This window comes from Charadrius vociferus, unplaced genomic scaffold (assembly GCF_000708025.1).
Source record: "Charadrius vociferus isolate BGI_N301 unplaced genomic scaffold, ASM70802v2 scaffold329, whole genome shotgun sequence".
Taxonomy (NCBI): Eukaryota; Metazoa; Chordata; class Aves; order Charadriiformes; family Charadriidae; genus Charadrius; species Charadrius vociferus.
In genome coordinates, this window is record NW_009649982.1 from 1,979,104 (window position 1) to 1,992,491 (window position 13,388).

The window sequence follows — 13,388 nt, forward strand, 5'->3', positions numbered from 1 at the left end:
GGCCTTAATCGGATCTCACTAGTTACATACATACAGTTCAGCAAAGGAATGCTTTGCATTCAAGCAAAGTCTTGACATCATAAGCAAGACCCTACAGAAGACTGACCATGAATCTATCTTTGGAAAATAATTTTCTTCAATCAGTTCCACACTGCCAAAACCAGTACCTTACTGCTATTTCTTCTGGGTACTCTGTAGTCTGAATTCGAAAACCTATTAAATGTACTTACTTGTGCAAAACTTAACGCATAGATCACATATGGAAACGTGCCTTCATGCAACAAAGAGATGGACATTTTACTTAAATGCAAAGGCTTTATAAATAACAACCTTAATGAACTGTTTCACATGCAGTAGCACCCTTAAAGCTTAGCTGCTTCTAGCATACTGGATGGCACCATGCAAAAAACAGCTCTTTTCTCCACCCTAAATTTCAGTTTATCAGAGCAGTTGAGACGATTTCTCCATTGTGGAACTCTACAGATACACAGATATCTCTTATTTCCACGCCACATTCCTGACAGCTTTCCTACATGGAGATTAGCCCTATCGCTTATTTGATATGTATGACTAGAGAAGAAGAAAGTCCTCAGTCCTCCTGCATTATTAACTGTCAGTAGTATATTACTGCTCTAGCACCACTCTAGCTTCCAGGTAGCTAAATTTAAGACACAGTCATTAGGTAAGGAGTATTGGAGATGCTTCCAATCAGTTTTGCTTATGCATCTTTACTAATCTGAAAAAAATAGCCAAATTTACAAGCATCCACGCACCCTCTCAGGTTCCCCCTCAAGTTCTGCTTGCCTCCTTAGCAGCTGAGGAAGCAAATTCTTTGAGGCAGGGATCACATTTCTGTATGACCTCTGCACAGACCTCAGGCAATGAAGCCATAATCCTCCTCCGGGGTTTCTGGATCCTGCTGGAGTACTAATAAGCTTCCCAAACCAGAATGACATCTGTAATATCCTCTCTACCATGCCACTCCTAAGAGCTGGGCATCCAGGAAAAGACCGAAGTCTAGTTTCAAATTCCACACTAAGGAATACTGTGCGCTCTGATTTCTTCTGGAGGTATTAATATCCTGCATTCTAATTCATCTTTCACTTCAGGTGCAACGTTGTACAGCCACAATCCCTGTGGCTGGGCTAGGCCTTCAGCAGGCTATCACTAAGGGTCGAAGCTATGGCAATAGCTTGCAAATACATGGCAGGGGCACCGTCTAACCCTACGGTTTTCAAAAGGCAATAGGCAAAGGACTGGCTTTCCAGTTGCAAGTAATAATTGGCAGTAATAATTGAAGGCAGTTTTCCTTAATGCTCGTAAATAAGTTTAATCTCTTTTTTAAAATACATGTGATGAGACAGTGCCTTGCCTGTATATAAGCTGCTGCTGTATGAACAGTTGTCCCAATCAGCTCCCAATAGATAAGGATTTGTTGTGTGGCCTTTCATTTGGAATTAGACACTCTACTGAATTCCAATCCCAAAGGCTTTGTGCCATCTGTGGGCTCCAAGCCCACTAACCAGACCTAAGCTGTCAGAACAGGGTCGTATTTTCTATGGAAAGAGGAAAGGGGACGCAGACAAGAAGTCACATTCTGCCCTCTCTAGCCTGGGCCCTATCCAGCCAGCTCCGCTGCAGCGAGCCGTAACAAGTTGGACAACATGGTGCAAATTGCTTCTGTATTCAGAAGGAAAAGGCTGGCCCATTTCTTCCTCCCGGGCAGCCTGAGAGATTGTTAGTTCTGACACACAGGCAGGGATTAAAAACCTCAGGCAAACATCTACCACGACTGCCATTTAAACTCTCCTGTTAGCCTTGTCCAGGAAACTGCATCCTCAGCCACGGTGAGCTGCTTGCCACGTACAGCCACCCTGCAACCGTGTTGACACGCAGTCCATCTTGTCATTATCCTGTTTACTCCAACTGGCCAGTGTGTAAAGAAGGGGATTGCTTTGCAGGACAACAAATCCAGGCTGTAAGGGCTCAGCCCAAGAACCAGCCCGAAGCATGCTGACACCTATATGGTGCACAAGAGCAAATCCGTAGCCTGGCTAAGAAAAGGAACAATTTTGTTTCAGTCTTTCTTTCTGCTACACCTTTTTCAATGCTTCTTAGATGAAAGCTGCCACTCCTAGCACAGAAAAAGAACAGCACAGTTTCTTCAGCACGCTTATGTAAAGAAAGAAACAAGCATGATTCTGTCTCCCATCTCGCCTTCAGGTACGTCAAAGAGGGAGCCAGTTCTTACCATGGCTTCATCAACGTAGGCCACCCAGGGAACTGAAGAGACACCACCCTCACAGTGCATTCAAGTTCCATAATAAATGTGATTAACCTTCTTTGAACTTGAAGGTGGAGCCCACCCTGTGGCGGATTTTTGACTATCTGCTGGCAAGGGAGGATTTTCAAAGTTTCTTATCAGGGAATTCTTGAGAACTGCCGTATAAGAAAAACAAGTTTTTCATAACTAGATTATAAGCATTCTGAGACTCTGTAGACAAAACTTGGAGACAAAAATGTAAACAGAGCTAAACAGGATTTGACTGGAAGCTTGAGTAAGTAACTATAAGTTACTGTATAAAAATAATTCACTATCTTTCCTTTCTGACCCTTCAGCAACTTGCCAGTATCTGTGCCAGATATACTACATACATATGCTGACAATAAATGAAGCAGCTTTTGACTAATATTTAAAATAGCAACTTCCTGAGGCCAAAATAGAAAATATTTTTCTATTGTATTATTTCTATCTTATTTCTATTTGGGGGGACACAACCAAACAGATTTACCAGTAAGCTTTTTGACTAGCAACGTAACTTTGAATTTTACATATAAAATGTTTAAGGTAGATAGGGAATGGGAAAAAATTGCAGCATCCGAGCTTACCACAAATTGACAGGAGCCCAAAAGTTCAGAGTTATGACTGATAACTGCTTGCTTAATACAAGATGCTGTGTTAACATACTCCAACTATTAAGTAAAATAATTCTGCTACACAGGCTTTGCATTAAGATCTTTCCAGAAATAGGTTTTTAAGACTAGCTGCAAAACCCTGAAAATCCAACCAAGCAGCCATCCCTGCCGGGATGAGGAGACCCAGCAGTGGTGCCACATGCCACCTGCATTGCAGAGGAGCCCTCAGGGCACGTGCGAAGAGCCTGTCTTTATGGCCAGATCTCCCGCCAAACTTTCACTAGCCTGCCACAGGGGTAGGCACCGGCACAGATAGTGGGACAGCATTAGCAACACCAGGCCCTGGAGGAGACAGGATTTGCGACGGGGCCTCTAATCCCTGGCAAACAATACTGATTAAAAGCATCATAAAATCGAGATCAATCTTTTAAGGCAGCGAGCTAAGAGCCTTGAAGCTACACGTGGGTGGGAAGGTAAGCTCCTCTAGAAAATTACTTCCTTCATCCTATGGCTGCAGTAATAAATAACGTGTATTTTAGCGTTCACTGATCTCTCAGGTACTTTGCAATTTCTCTCTGCAGAATTCAAGTGTTAAAAAATGAAGTCTTACTAGATAGAGAGAGGCTCCCTGCTGCAGAGATGTGATCACTCCAGCTGTCGACAGGAAAGGAAGCAGAGATGCAGAAGATGACTAAACCGATGAACTGACTGACACGATAAACCAGAATTCAAACCAAGGACGCAAACCAGACAGCTTGTTCTGCAGCTTTTCTCCAAAGTACATTTTGCATGCACGTACTACATTTTGCATGTAGTCCATCCTGAAATGCCTCAGAAATTCAGGTCATTTAACTCGTCACCGAGATAATCGTCTTCAAGGTGAGAGAGAGTGCCAAGGCAGCAAAAATTGAAAGATCAACACATTTGGCCCATGCCCTTGTGCAAACTTCCACTAAGTGGAAGTGTCCAGCTAAGTGTCACACGCACTTAAAGTAGACAAGGTCTTGACTTTTAAAGGCTGTAACAGTTTTCAAAGGCTACCTCAGAAAGCCGGACATGGAGTAAGACCGTGTGAATCCCAGCATATCTACTCTGGCAGCCACAAAGCCCAGCCCTTGGGAGCTTATCTGCTTCAAATGCAGTGTTTATGCTCAAGTAATATTACAAATATAATGGAAAATATTGTGAAAAGCTTGAGATAAATTATGTTTCAGGCAAAAAGAATCCACACAGACAGGTACAACCTCTTTTCAGTCCTATAAATCTGTAGGAAGGGGTGGAAAAATGTTTATTTGAAGTTTCCTTTCCTAAAGACTTTACAGTTCTTTTCAAAACCTCCAGCTAAGATCTGTGATGAGATGACCGAGCTCTCTCTCTCTGAAATTGCTACCTCTCATGCCCCTGGGTAGGATACAGAGTCTCTGTGGCTCCAGCTTTACCATTCAGGACACATTTGTCTCTCAAATGAGAGACAATTAGCCTATTACACTCAGTCCGTGCTCAGGGATTTCTGAGGTTAACAGAAGGGGCACCATATGACAGCACTGGGCACCTAGTAGGGGGCAGGGTGGCTTTCTGGCCATTTGTCTAAGTGGACAGTGCTGGAGTTTAATCCCAGTTAAATCCCATTAGTGCTTCTTAAGAGTTGAATCGTGTACAGTGGCTAGGAGCACCGAATCAGGCTGAATATTCTATTTTGAGGCAACACGAGGCCAACTCCTCCTCCTCTCTACCAATTGCTGCACAACTGAATGGATTAATTGCAACAAGTTTTCATAAGGACTCCAGTGACAGGGAGACTGACACACACCTCCTAAGGGGTCTTTTCTGCAAAGACTTCGTTAGGACTCACTAAAAAATGTAATATACACACATGCAGAGAAATCATTTCATCTGTTGCTGAAATACTGCTGTGTATGGCCCATAACATAGCAATCCTTAAACAATAGACACAACAAAACAGGATTTTAAATTAAAATAGTTGAATGGCAATTAGCTAAACCACATGAAAGATGTTTTTCTTTGAACACTAACATACTAAATTCTAGCACATAAACTATTCTTAAACAGTGATATTTCAGTAACTACAAAGGAGTGTCTTTCATGGGAAAAGTCAGGCTTTTTAGAAGCATATGCTGACATCTAATAATTCAAATGCAGAGGGAGAGACAACTAGACCTTCTACAAATAAACTTCAGAAATGTATTGGCTGAGTACAAGCTATGCATAATATGTGCCAGGGATGAGGGGGGAACAAAGAAAAAAGGCTCTGTCAGCCAGACACATTATTTATTGTATACTTGTTTATCCAGGTACTTTTTATGACTTTTGACTGTTTGCTTTCATCATTATTCATCAAGTTTTGAATAATTTGTAACATTTAGGATTTCAGCATCAAATTGAAACTTCACTCTTAACTCTGTCCATGTGCAGAATATAACATCATTATTTCTAATGCTTCAGTAAGTAGATTTGAAGCTACCCGAGAAAGGGGAAAACGAGAAAACTCAGTGCTATGCCCGAGATTACCACATCTAGGGATTATAATCATGCATAGAACTTCATTCCTGAGAAATACCTCCCAAATACTTCCCAAAAGAAATACTTCCCAAGGACAGTACCAAACTGTCCTTATCTCTCATCAGCTATGACACACTAGAATACCGTCCGCTTCCTTCTTTGGTCAGTATCTTTAAACACTATCTTTAGATTTTCAGCTTTATCTGAAGCTCTGACTGACAAAAACAGTCCTGGCAGAGAGACTGTCTGATCTACTCTTGCAAAAAGAAGATGTACTCGCTCACGAACGTACACTAAACTGTGACAGTGGATCACAGCAGGAAAAAAAGCAAACAGAATCTAGGAAAGGTAGCCACCAGAGTAATTACATCTCAGAGGCAGCAAAGAGCAGCAGTATTAACCCTGAAACTTGGTGTCAAAATCCAGCAGCCTTTGTTTTACCCAGTTAACAGGCATAGGACAGGGAGAACGGTGCAAGCCATGCTACCTGGCAATCCTTATCTTGTTTGAGTTTTAGTGCCTAAATCCACTTCCAAATCTATTGCAATCCTCAGCCATCTACCAGCAATCTACCAAAGGAAATGGACAGATTCACTGAGTTGTCTACATAAGGTGACTGGTCATGACAGACTTTTGGTCTGAGTGGGCCTGGCTATTTTTCTTTTTTTTTTTTTTTTTTATGGGGGCTTGGGCTACCATCTCCCTGTCAGCAGTAAACATCATTATTCATCATCAACCACATACAGCACACTCACTATCTGAAACCCCGCTATTAGATTTTCAGAACATCTGTTTTTTGACACCTCCAGTTGTGTATTGGACACACTTTGTGTTCATCATAACAGTCCAGCTATGAACCACCAGATTTACATGACTCTTCCAGCAACAATCCTAACATTACCACCATTTAAAAGGACATGTGTTAAAAACACTCTATAAGAACCCACCCATAGACCCACAGTACCCAATCTGTAAGCATCTATGACTGATTTCCATCTTTGCATTCTAAGAAATGAAATCCAAAGCCAGCCAACAGCAGCAACTTCCATATACAGCTACAAGTGATGCACAGACTACATCATATCGGGGAATACAGAGACAATCATAATCCCCGATTCACCTCAAAAGAGACTGAAAATAGTATCTTCTGCTAAGGCAAAACTCAGTTTGTCCTGCAATGTGATTGACTGTAGGAATAAATCAGCACTTGAGAAACCTGCCTTCTAGACCGCAGGTGTAGAGAAACAAGTACAAAAACACCCTTATTCTTGGCTGGTGCTTCTGACTTCTACAGTAATAATAATAACCGCCAGTGCATAATCATACCATTACTTAGCCTTCCATACGCCAAAGGGTGCTATTGCTGTTTTAGAAAATACTGATTTCTCTCCAAATCCCTGTATTTTGTCACCCTTTGATTATTTTTAATGATTTATTATATTTTTATCATATTTCTTTATCTTGTAGCTTTTTAATGCTGAAAAAATACAGATGATGTAGTCGGGGGGGCGGGGGGGGAAGCCTGTATACTGTTAAGCCTACAGCTATATGACATAAGTACTTGCTTAAATCCTGTGACAGAAATGTTCGTCAGTCAGTGTCTGACACTAATAGAGGCTTTAACAAGCTAGCAAAAGTAAATAAAGCTTGAAGCTACAGAGAGATAATTATATTCTCACCTGTTTCCTTCTAAGGTAGATATAGATAGAACAAACGTAACCTGGGTAATCAGCATCTGCAAACCTTTTATTTTTTTCTAACAAGCTCTTATATCAAAATGACAACTTTTCCTTTCATGGCAGTGGCACTAGTTTTTGCTGATAGTAAAGTAAAACTGAGGAAAGAATAGACTGTACTGAAACCATCCTTTCCAGAGAAAGTATGGGATGTTTAAATCATTCCTTACTTCAACAGATAGAAAACACAAAGAAGATTCTAAAAATACAGACTGGGACTGAAAAATCAACAGATTCTGTGTACCTTCACATTTATTCCCTTGTGGGGTCAGTTATTTTTCTAATTACTGATAGTAGCCAGTCTCTGAATGCTAAAGAGTGACCACACTCTTTTCTAGGACTATTTTGTTGACAGTGCAGACACGACAATTCATCTCACTGTTTCATCACTGCACCGATTCAGCTAGCTAGCGAAAACATGGTTTCAAGAAAAAGCTGGCAAGTAACTCAATAACACTCAAGGAACAGCTTTAGTGTGAACGAAAGTGACAGCATCATCAACTCTCACTTACCCCAGGTGCATTTACTCAGGATGTGATTAACTAAACATCACCAAATACTTGTGGTGCAGCACATTGCTGCTAACAGAAGAAAGATGACAAATTGCTTGAACCAGATCTTGCACAACCTGCTGCTGATTAAAGTCACCTCTGCTTCTTGCAGAGATCTTTTTCAAAAGTTTTTAGCTAAAAGAGCTAAGGGTGATCATAACATCTCCGCTCAAGAAATCCTTGCAGATTGTGGAAGCCGTAAATCCAATAGGAAAGCAGATGGACTAAGTGGATTTTTGATTCAACTTAGGACCGCTATGTTCTAAAGCTTTTACAACCTCATTTGTAGATTTTTCTTCTTTATAATTACTCACACTTTTGCTTACTGGCCCTTATATACCCCTAACACAGATAATTGAGGGGTGGCTGCAGAAAACTAAGTTTCTTGGGTAATAATGTATTTCCTATGGCCTGGTATTTATTATATTTAAAAGCTTCATTATTATTTTTTTATAAATAAATGTTTTTTTATCAATTACCCATGAGATGTACAGTCACTTACCTCTGAGCCTGAAATATTTCAGATGGTTGGCAATAGCCTGCTCAACAGATTCATCAGGGCAGATCTTAACTCCACTGGGAAACAGAATGGACCGCTTCCTTCGTGACAGCAGATGCTTGTTGACCTGTTCAGCCTCCACAATGCCAGTAAGCTTTTTCAACTCAGGAGGCAGAGAAGGGTTTGCCAACGGCCAGCCATGGAGCTGAGGGGTTGGTGAACCACCTTTAGACTGTCCTCCTTCTGCAGCTGAATAACCTTCTGCTGTAAAATTAAAATCACACATAAATTTCTCAGATGAAATAGTTCTGCAGTCGTATGTATCTCAATGCCAATGCTCTGGTCTCTGATGGGCATAACTGTGCTTTTGTCTGTTAACAAAACCTGTCTGTATGACTGTACTATTATAGAGAACCTTAAGGTCTTTACGGCATCCCATCAAATGATAACATAACTTAAAGCCCTAACCCTTTGAATCCTAAAGTTTTGTGTTTAACTTCTGTGATTTGGCTTGTTTAAGTCAATGGGACTATATTTGTGAATAAACATGCACATAGAAGCATTCAGGACCAGGAATGAAATAAGTAATTAATTAATTAACAAGTCCCCTTATTCCATACTTTCTTTCCACAAGAAACATTTGTGTCCTTTGCACCAAGAAAGCTGCTTGAATTGACAGCTAGCGAGTACAACGTTCACCACCGTAAGCTAGGTCCCTACCCGACTGGGGCAGGGAAAAAAAGGGCTCATCAGCTTTAGCTTTTTTAAACATTCCCTCTTATGTTAGTTGTTCCACTTGACTCCAGAGGAAGCTTTACAGCTGAGGGGAGAATGTGTCTACTTGGTTTTAGTCTGACAGTCTAATTCTCTATGCTCCACAGTCAGCTGATCTGAAATTAGTTAATTCAACTTTCTTCTTTCACTTTTTTCTGAGAAAACATGACTGAAGAAGAATCACAATGAATCATTTACTAGAGAAAGAACAGTAACAAGTGTATGGCATTTTTCATCCCACAGATTATAAACTTATTCTGCAACTTCAAAGTTAATAGCACCTTTGACTTTGACAAGTGAAAGATGAAGAACATGGTTATTTTGATGGCATATTAATAGTCAGGTCTAATGGAGAAGACCACCACCAGACGGTAGATCAGAGGGAGTAGGAAACATCAAAAAAGGTCACTAAGGCAAAAAGCCCAATCTTTACCAAACTGACATATCTTCAGAGTGCATCAACAGAAGACAGAACCTCACTTTTTATGATTTAATACAAAATTATTAACAAAAAATGACCAAGTAAAACATATATCAGTAATTTATATCCCTCTAAGTTAGAAAACCTTGCCTCCTGTAGCTACATTCTACACTCAAAACAACACAAATGTACAGTAATACCTCCTGGAAATCACTCTAAGTATTCCATATTCACACTGATATCATGGCAGAGACTTGACCAAACATTTCTCTGTATTAGTCCGCTTTGCTACAATTAAAGTGGAGAGGTATTTTTATTTCTACACACTGCCATAGGTAAGCTTTAAAAACAAGAATATGAATAAGTATTCTGCATTACCTGCAACTATTTGAAGATCGCCTTTAATCATTCCCAAAAACGGAAGGCAAAGAAACATTTTCCAAATGAAGCCAAACATACTTATTTGTGTAAAAAAAAAAACCCCAACAATATGCAAGGAAAAAAAAAAAAAAAAGAAAATCCCCGTTAGCAAAAGAGCTGTTGTCTTCAATGTATCCTTGAACCAACCAAGAGCATTGCCCTTCTTGAAAACGCCTTGACGTCACATGTAATTATCTTTGGAAAAAACATTAGGTAAAAAAAGCCAATCAAGACATCCTGGGAACGTTCTTTTCAAAGATAGTATTCCGCTTCGGTGAAGAAACAAGAAAAGGTGATGGAAGTAAACTCCTTGGAGCCAGCAGATGGACTGAGACAATTTTTTAATTTTAATCTGGCCAGCTAAGCTCTTTACCAGAGCTTGTCATACCATTAACAGACAGTCCAAACAAGGACAGCACCTTTCACATTTAATTAACCACGTTTTTCATTGGCCCTTCAATTTCTGCCCTTTTTTAAAATCACGCTGACCACAAAACATCTGAGGGAGCGCACCAGTCAGTCTCCAGTGGAAGGTCTCAGTGAATTTTGTCTTCTCCTTGTACAAATTCATGTATCTAAAAATGCACTGACTCGCCTAAGCACTGACTTGCTTAAACGCTGACACGTATGTGGAGAACACCGAAGCAATCTTTCTGTAGGATTGTTTCTTCTGGTGACAGAGCTAATACAGCCCTGCCGCCTGAGTCCCCACTAAAGCAGAAAATCTTGTGCTGTTATACCACTGCCCCACACATCCCAGAAGAGGCGCTTCCCCCAAAGATAACGCCAGGGCGAGCTGTGATTCTTCCGTCTCTGTTCAGGCATTATCTGACATGAGCCGCAGGAACAAATTAGTACAGATGCCTGAAGAGATGATCAGCTAAGAAGAGCTGCAGAAAGGACAGAGTGCAGGAAAGCAGCGGCAATCCCAGCTCCACTCCTGTCCAGGGTCAGCTCGTTGCGGAAACGTGTATGGAAGCCGCCCTGCAATGGCAGACTGCATTCGGACCACTAGAAACCCCCCCGCCAGGGCTGTCTCCTGGGTGGCGTTAGCTCAGGACTTGCTGGTTGCTGCCTTGGGATCAATCTGAGTAAACTGCCGGTTTGTCTGAAGTGACTATTTTTGGTAGCGGTTTTGCATAAATATTTCAAAGCTGGATTCCCAAGGTGTCCCAGGTGACAGCCTGCAGAGCATTTGCACAGAGTTCCTTAGGTACACGGCGCTGACTCCTCTCTGCTAGCTGCTCTGCTGAGCTCCAACAATTCAGATAACACTGATAATTCCTGGTATCACACACAGGGCCCTCACAGGAATCAAATAAAACCACCTTCATTTTTAGGCTCTGTCTTCCGACACCTAACAGACTCTAGTAGATATTTTTCAAAAACACAACGTATTTTCCTTGATTGTTTTTTTTCCACAAAACTACTAAATTACCCTTTAAGTTAAACCACTGAGCTGCTCTAACACCCCTTAACAGTGTTCTTAGAATCAGACATTTTGGATGTATCAAACCAGCACCGTTCACCTAGGGTGGCTCTGTCAAGCTGACTACAATACTGGCAGTGGCACCAAGTGCAGTTCACCCCACTGGCACCAGAAATGGAAGAGTCCTGATGATACAAGGCACAGGAACAACATTGTGCTCGTGCTCATAAACTGTTTCAAAGTCCTGTTCAGCATCTCTAGGTCAACAGAGCAACTTTTGAGGCTAGCTTGGGTACCTTTATTACAACCCTGGATTCAACAACACAGACCAGCCGTGGTTTTGGGGTTTTGTTTGTTTGTTTGTTTGTTTGTAATCCTCTGCATTACCCTGGAAAAAATGCAACTCAATCAAGATTAGAAATACTATACATGCTTATAAAGGCAAAGGCTAACTTACCTCAATAATGCAGGAGAACTAATCCTTTTAGAGAAAATTCTCAGAATACACATGCTTCTGTAAGAGTATGAAACCCAATTAAAAGTTTTCCTGGAGAGTCTTCAGATTTACAGCATTTACAGTTGTAAATTACACAATTACCAGCTGTTTTTTTCTCATCAGCAAAGTACTCAAAGGCACTCAGCTTTTGAATAGTATAAAAACTACCTGCTTTATCTCTCTGTCAAAATTTCTTTTCCATGGAATTGCTGTGTCAGCTTCTGTGTGATAAAATATTTCAAACATTTAAATTCAGTTTTGTTAATATTAGCTCAAGCAATGAATTTTAAATTCAACACTGATTTCAGCACTGAAATTTCGATTCGCAACAGCTGAAAATCTACACTTATGACAGCAAAATGCATAACTAAAAGCACAATCATAATTTAAAGTTTCTCAAAATTAGCAAAACAATTCTTGCTATAGTTTTCCAAAATAACCTTGGAAAATTAACTCTTTCCTTGATTTGATAAAGCCTTTACAGTAATACTTGCATCATAAGATGCACAATTCTTCATTTCCAGCAGCCAAATTGTATCTGTTCAAAACTTCTTAAGGAAAGTATATTCTTGCTGGGGGGGGGGGGGGGGGGGGGGGGGTGTCAAGTATAATCCTAGTGAGGTAACACGCCAAGGTCACATCAGTACCTCCAAAAATAGAAAGACAATTTTCTGACAATTTGTATTTCTGAAAAGAAAGGAGATGCGCTTTCATATAGCAGATGTGATTAAGCTGAATTATAGTTCTCTACAAGGTAATGGTCACTGAAATTCTGCTACAGTGCACATACTGTTCTAAATTTCATTCTTTTCAAATGCAATTTATTCAAAAAGCTCAATCCACTCATCTGTAGATAAATAATGCAAAATAAAGGTACACCTTAATGAAAATGCCTCTAATGAAGAGCCATGTGATGGCATACACTCCCTATCTCCAAGCTCACAGGGCTTAATACCAGGATTATACATTGTCCCCTGTGACTGGAACTACAGCAACTGACTTTATGGCATTTGACAGGACTCACCAACAAAATTCCCAATCAGTTTAGCTGAGAAAATTAGCTTAGGTGAAACCTTTTCGCTTGTTCAGTTTCTGTGGTCTGGTCGCTGTTGCCAAGTGCTTCACCATTACCACTTTTTGTGTGTGCTCGTGAAGAGTTCTCTGGCAAACCATCTCCCAAGACTAAGCAAGGCGTGAGGCTGCCCAGCCTTCCAGCCGAGCAAATTCAGCCCACCGTAGCCACCTCTTCTATCACGTAGTGTTGTAAAGTATTTGGAGCAGAAAAATCAGGCAGTGAGGTCAACCAAATTAATCTAACACTTCATTATCTACTCTGGCCTTGTAATGTAAGCCTATTCCCAGCACTCCTCATTTTCTGAACTGTCGATCAGGTAAGTATCTCTTACCTTGCTCAACAGCCAAAGATGATCCCAGTGCCTGCACTACATCTTTGAACAGTGTTTCCAACTTCAGTTTGGTTGGAAAGAATTATTACTACTGGTCTTGGTTTTACACAACCATTAATGGCAACATTTTCAACCCTGAGACCTTTCAAGTCTCATTCTGCAATTACTGCTTTTCCACCTAGAAACCAGAGTCTTTTTTTTTTGGGGAGGGGGGGGGGGG

At 40.7% G+C, this 13,388-nt stretch overlaps 1 protein-coding gene across 1 annotated transcript in view; it reads right to left on the reverse strand.

Moving 5' to 3' along the window:
- IMPG2 (interphotoreceptor matrix proteoglycan 2) overlaps positions 1-9,874 on the reverse strand; it is a 57,916-nt gene extending 48,042 nt beyond the window's left edge. Inside the window, exons 1-2 of the mRNA XM_009891628.1 lie at positions 9,796-9,874; positions 8,226-8,471 (exon numbers count right to left, since the gene is read on the reverse strand). Coding sequence (XP_009889930.1) covers positions 8,226-8,471; positions 9,796-9,874 — 325 coding nt within the window. The remainder of the gene's footprint in view (positions 1-8,225; positions 8,472-9,795) is intronic.
- Between the last annotated feature and the right edge of the window lie 3,514 nt (positions 9,875-13,388).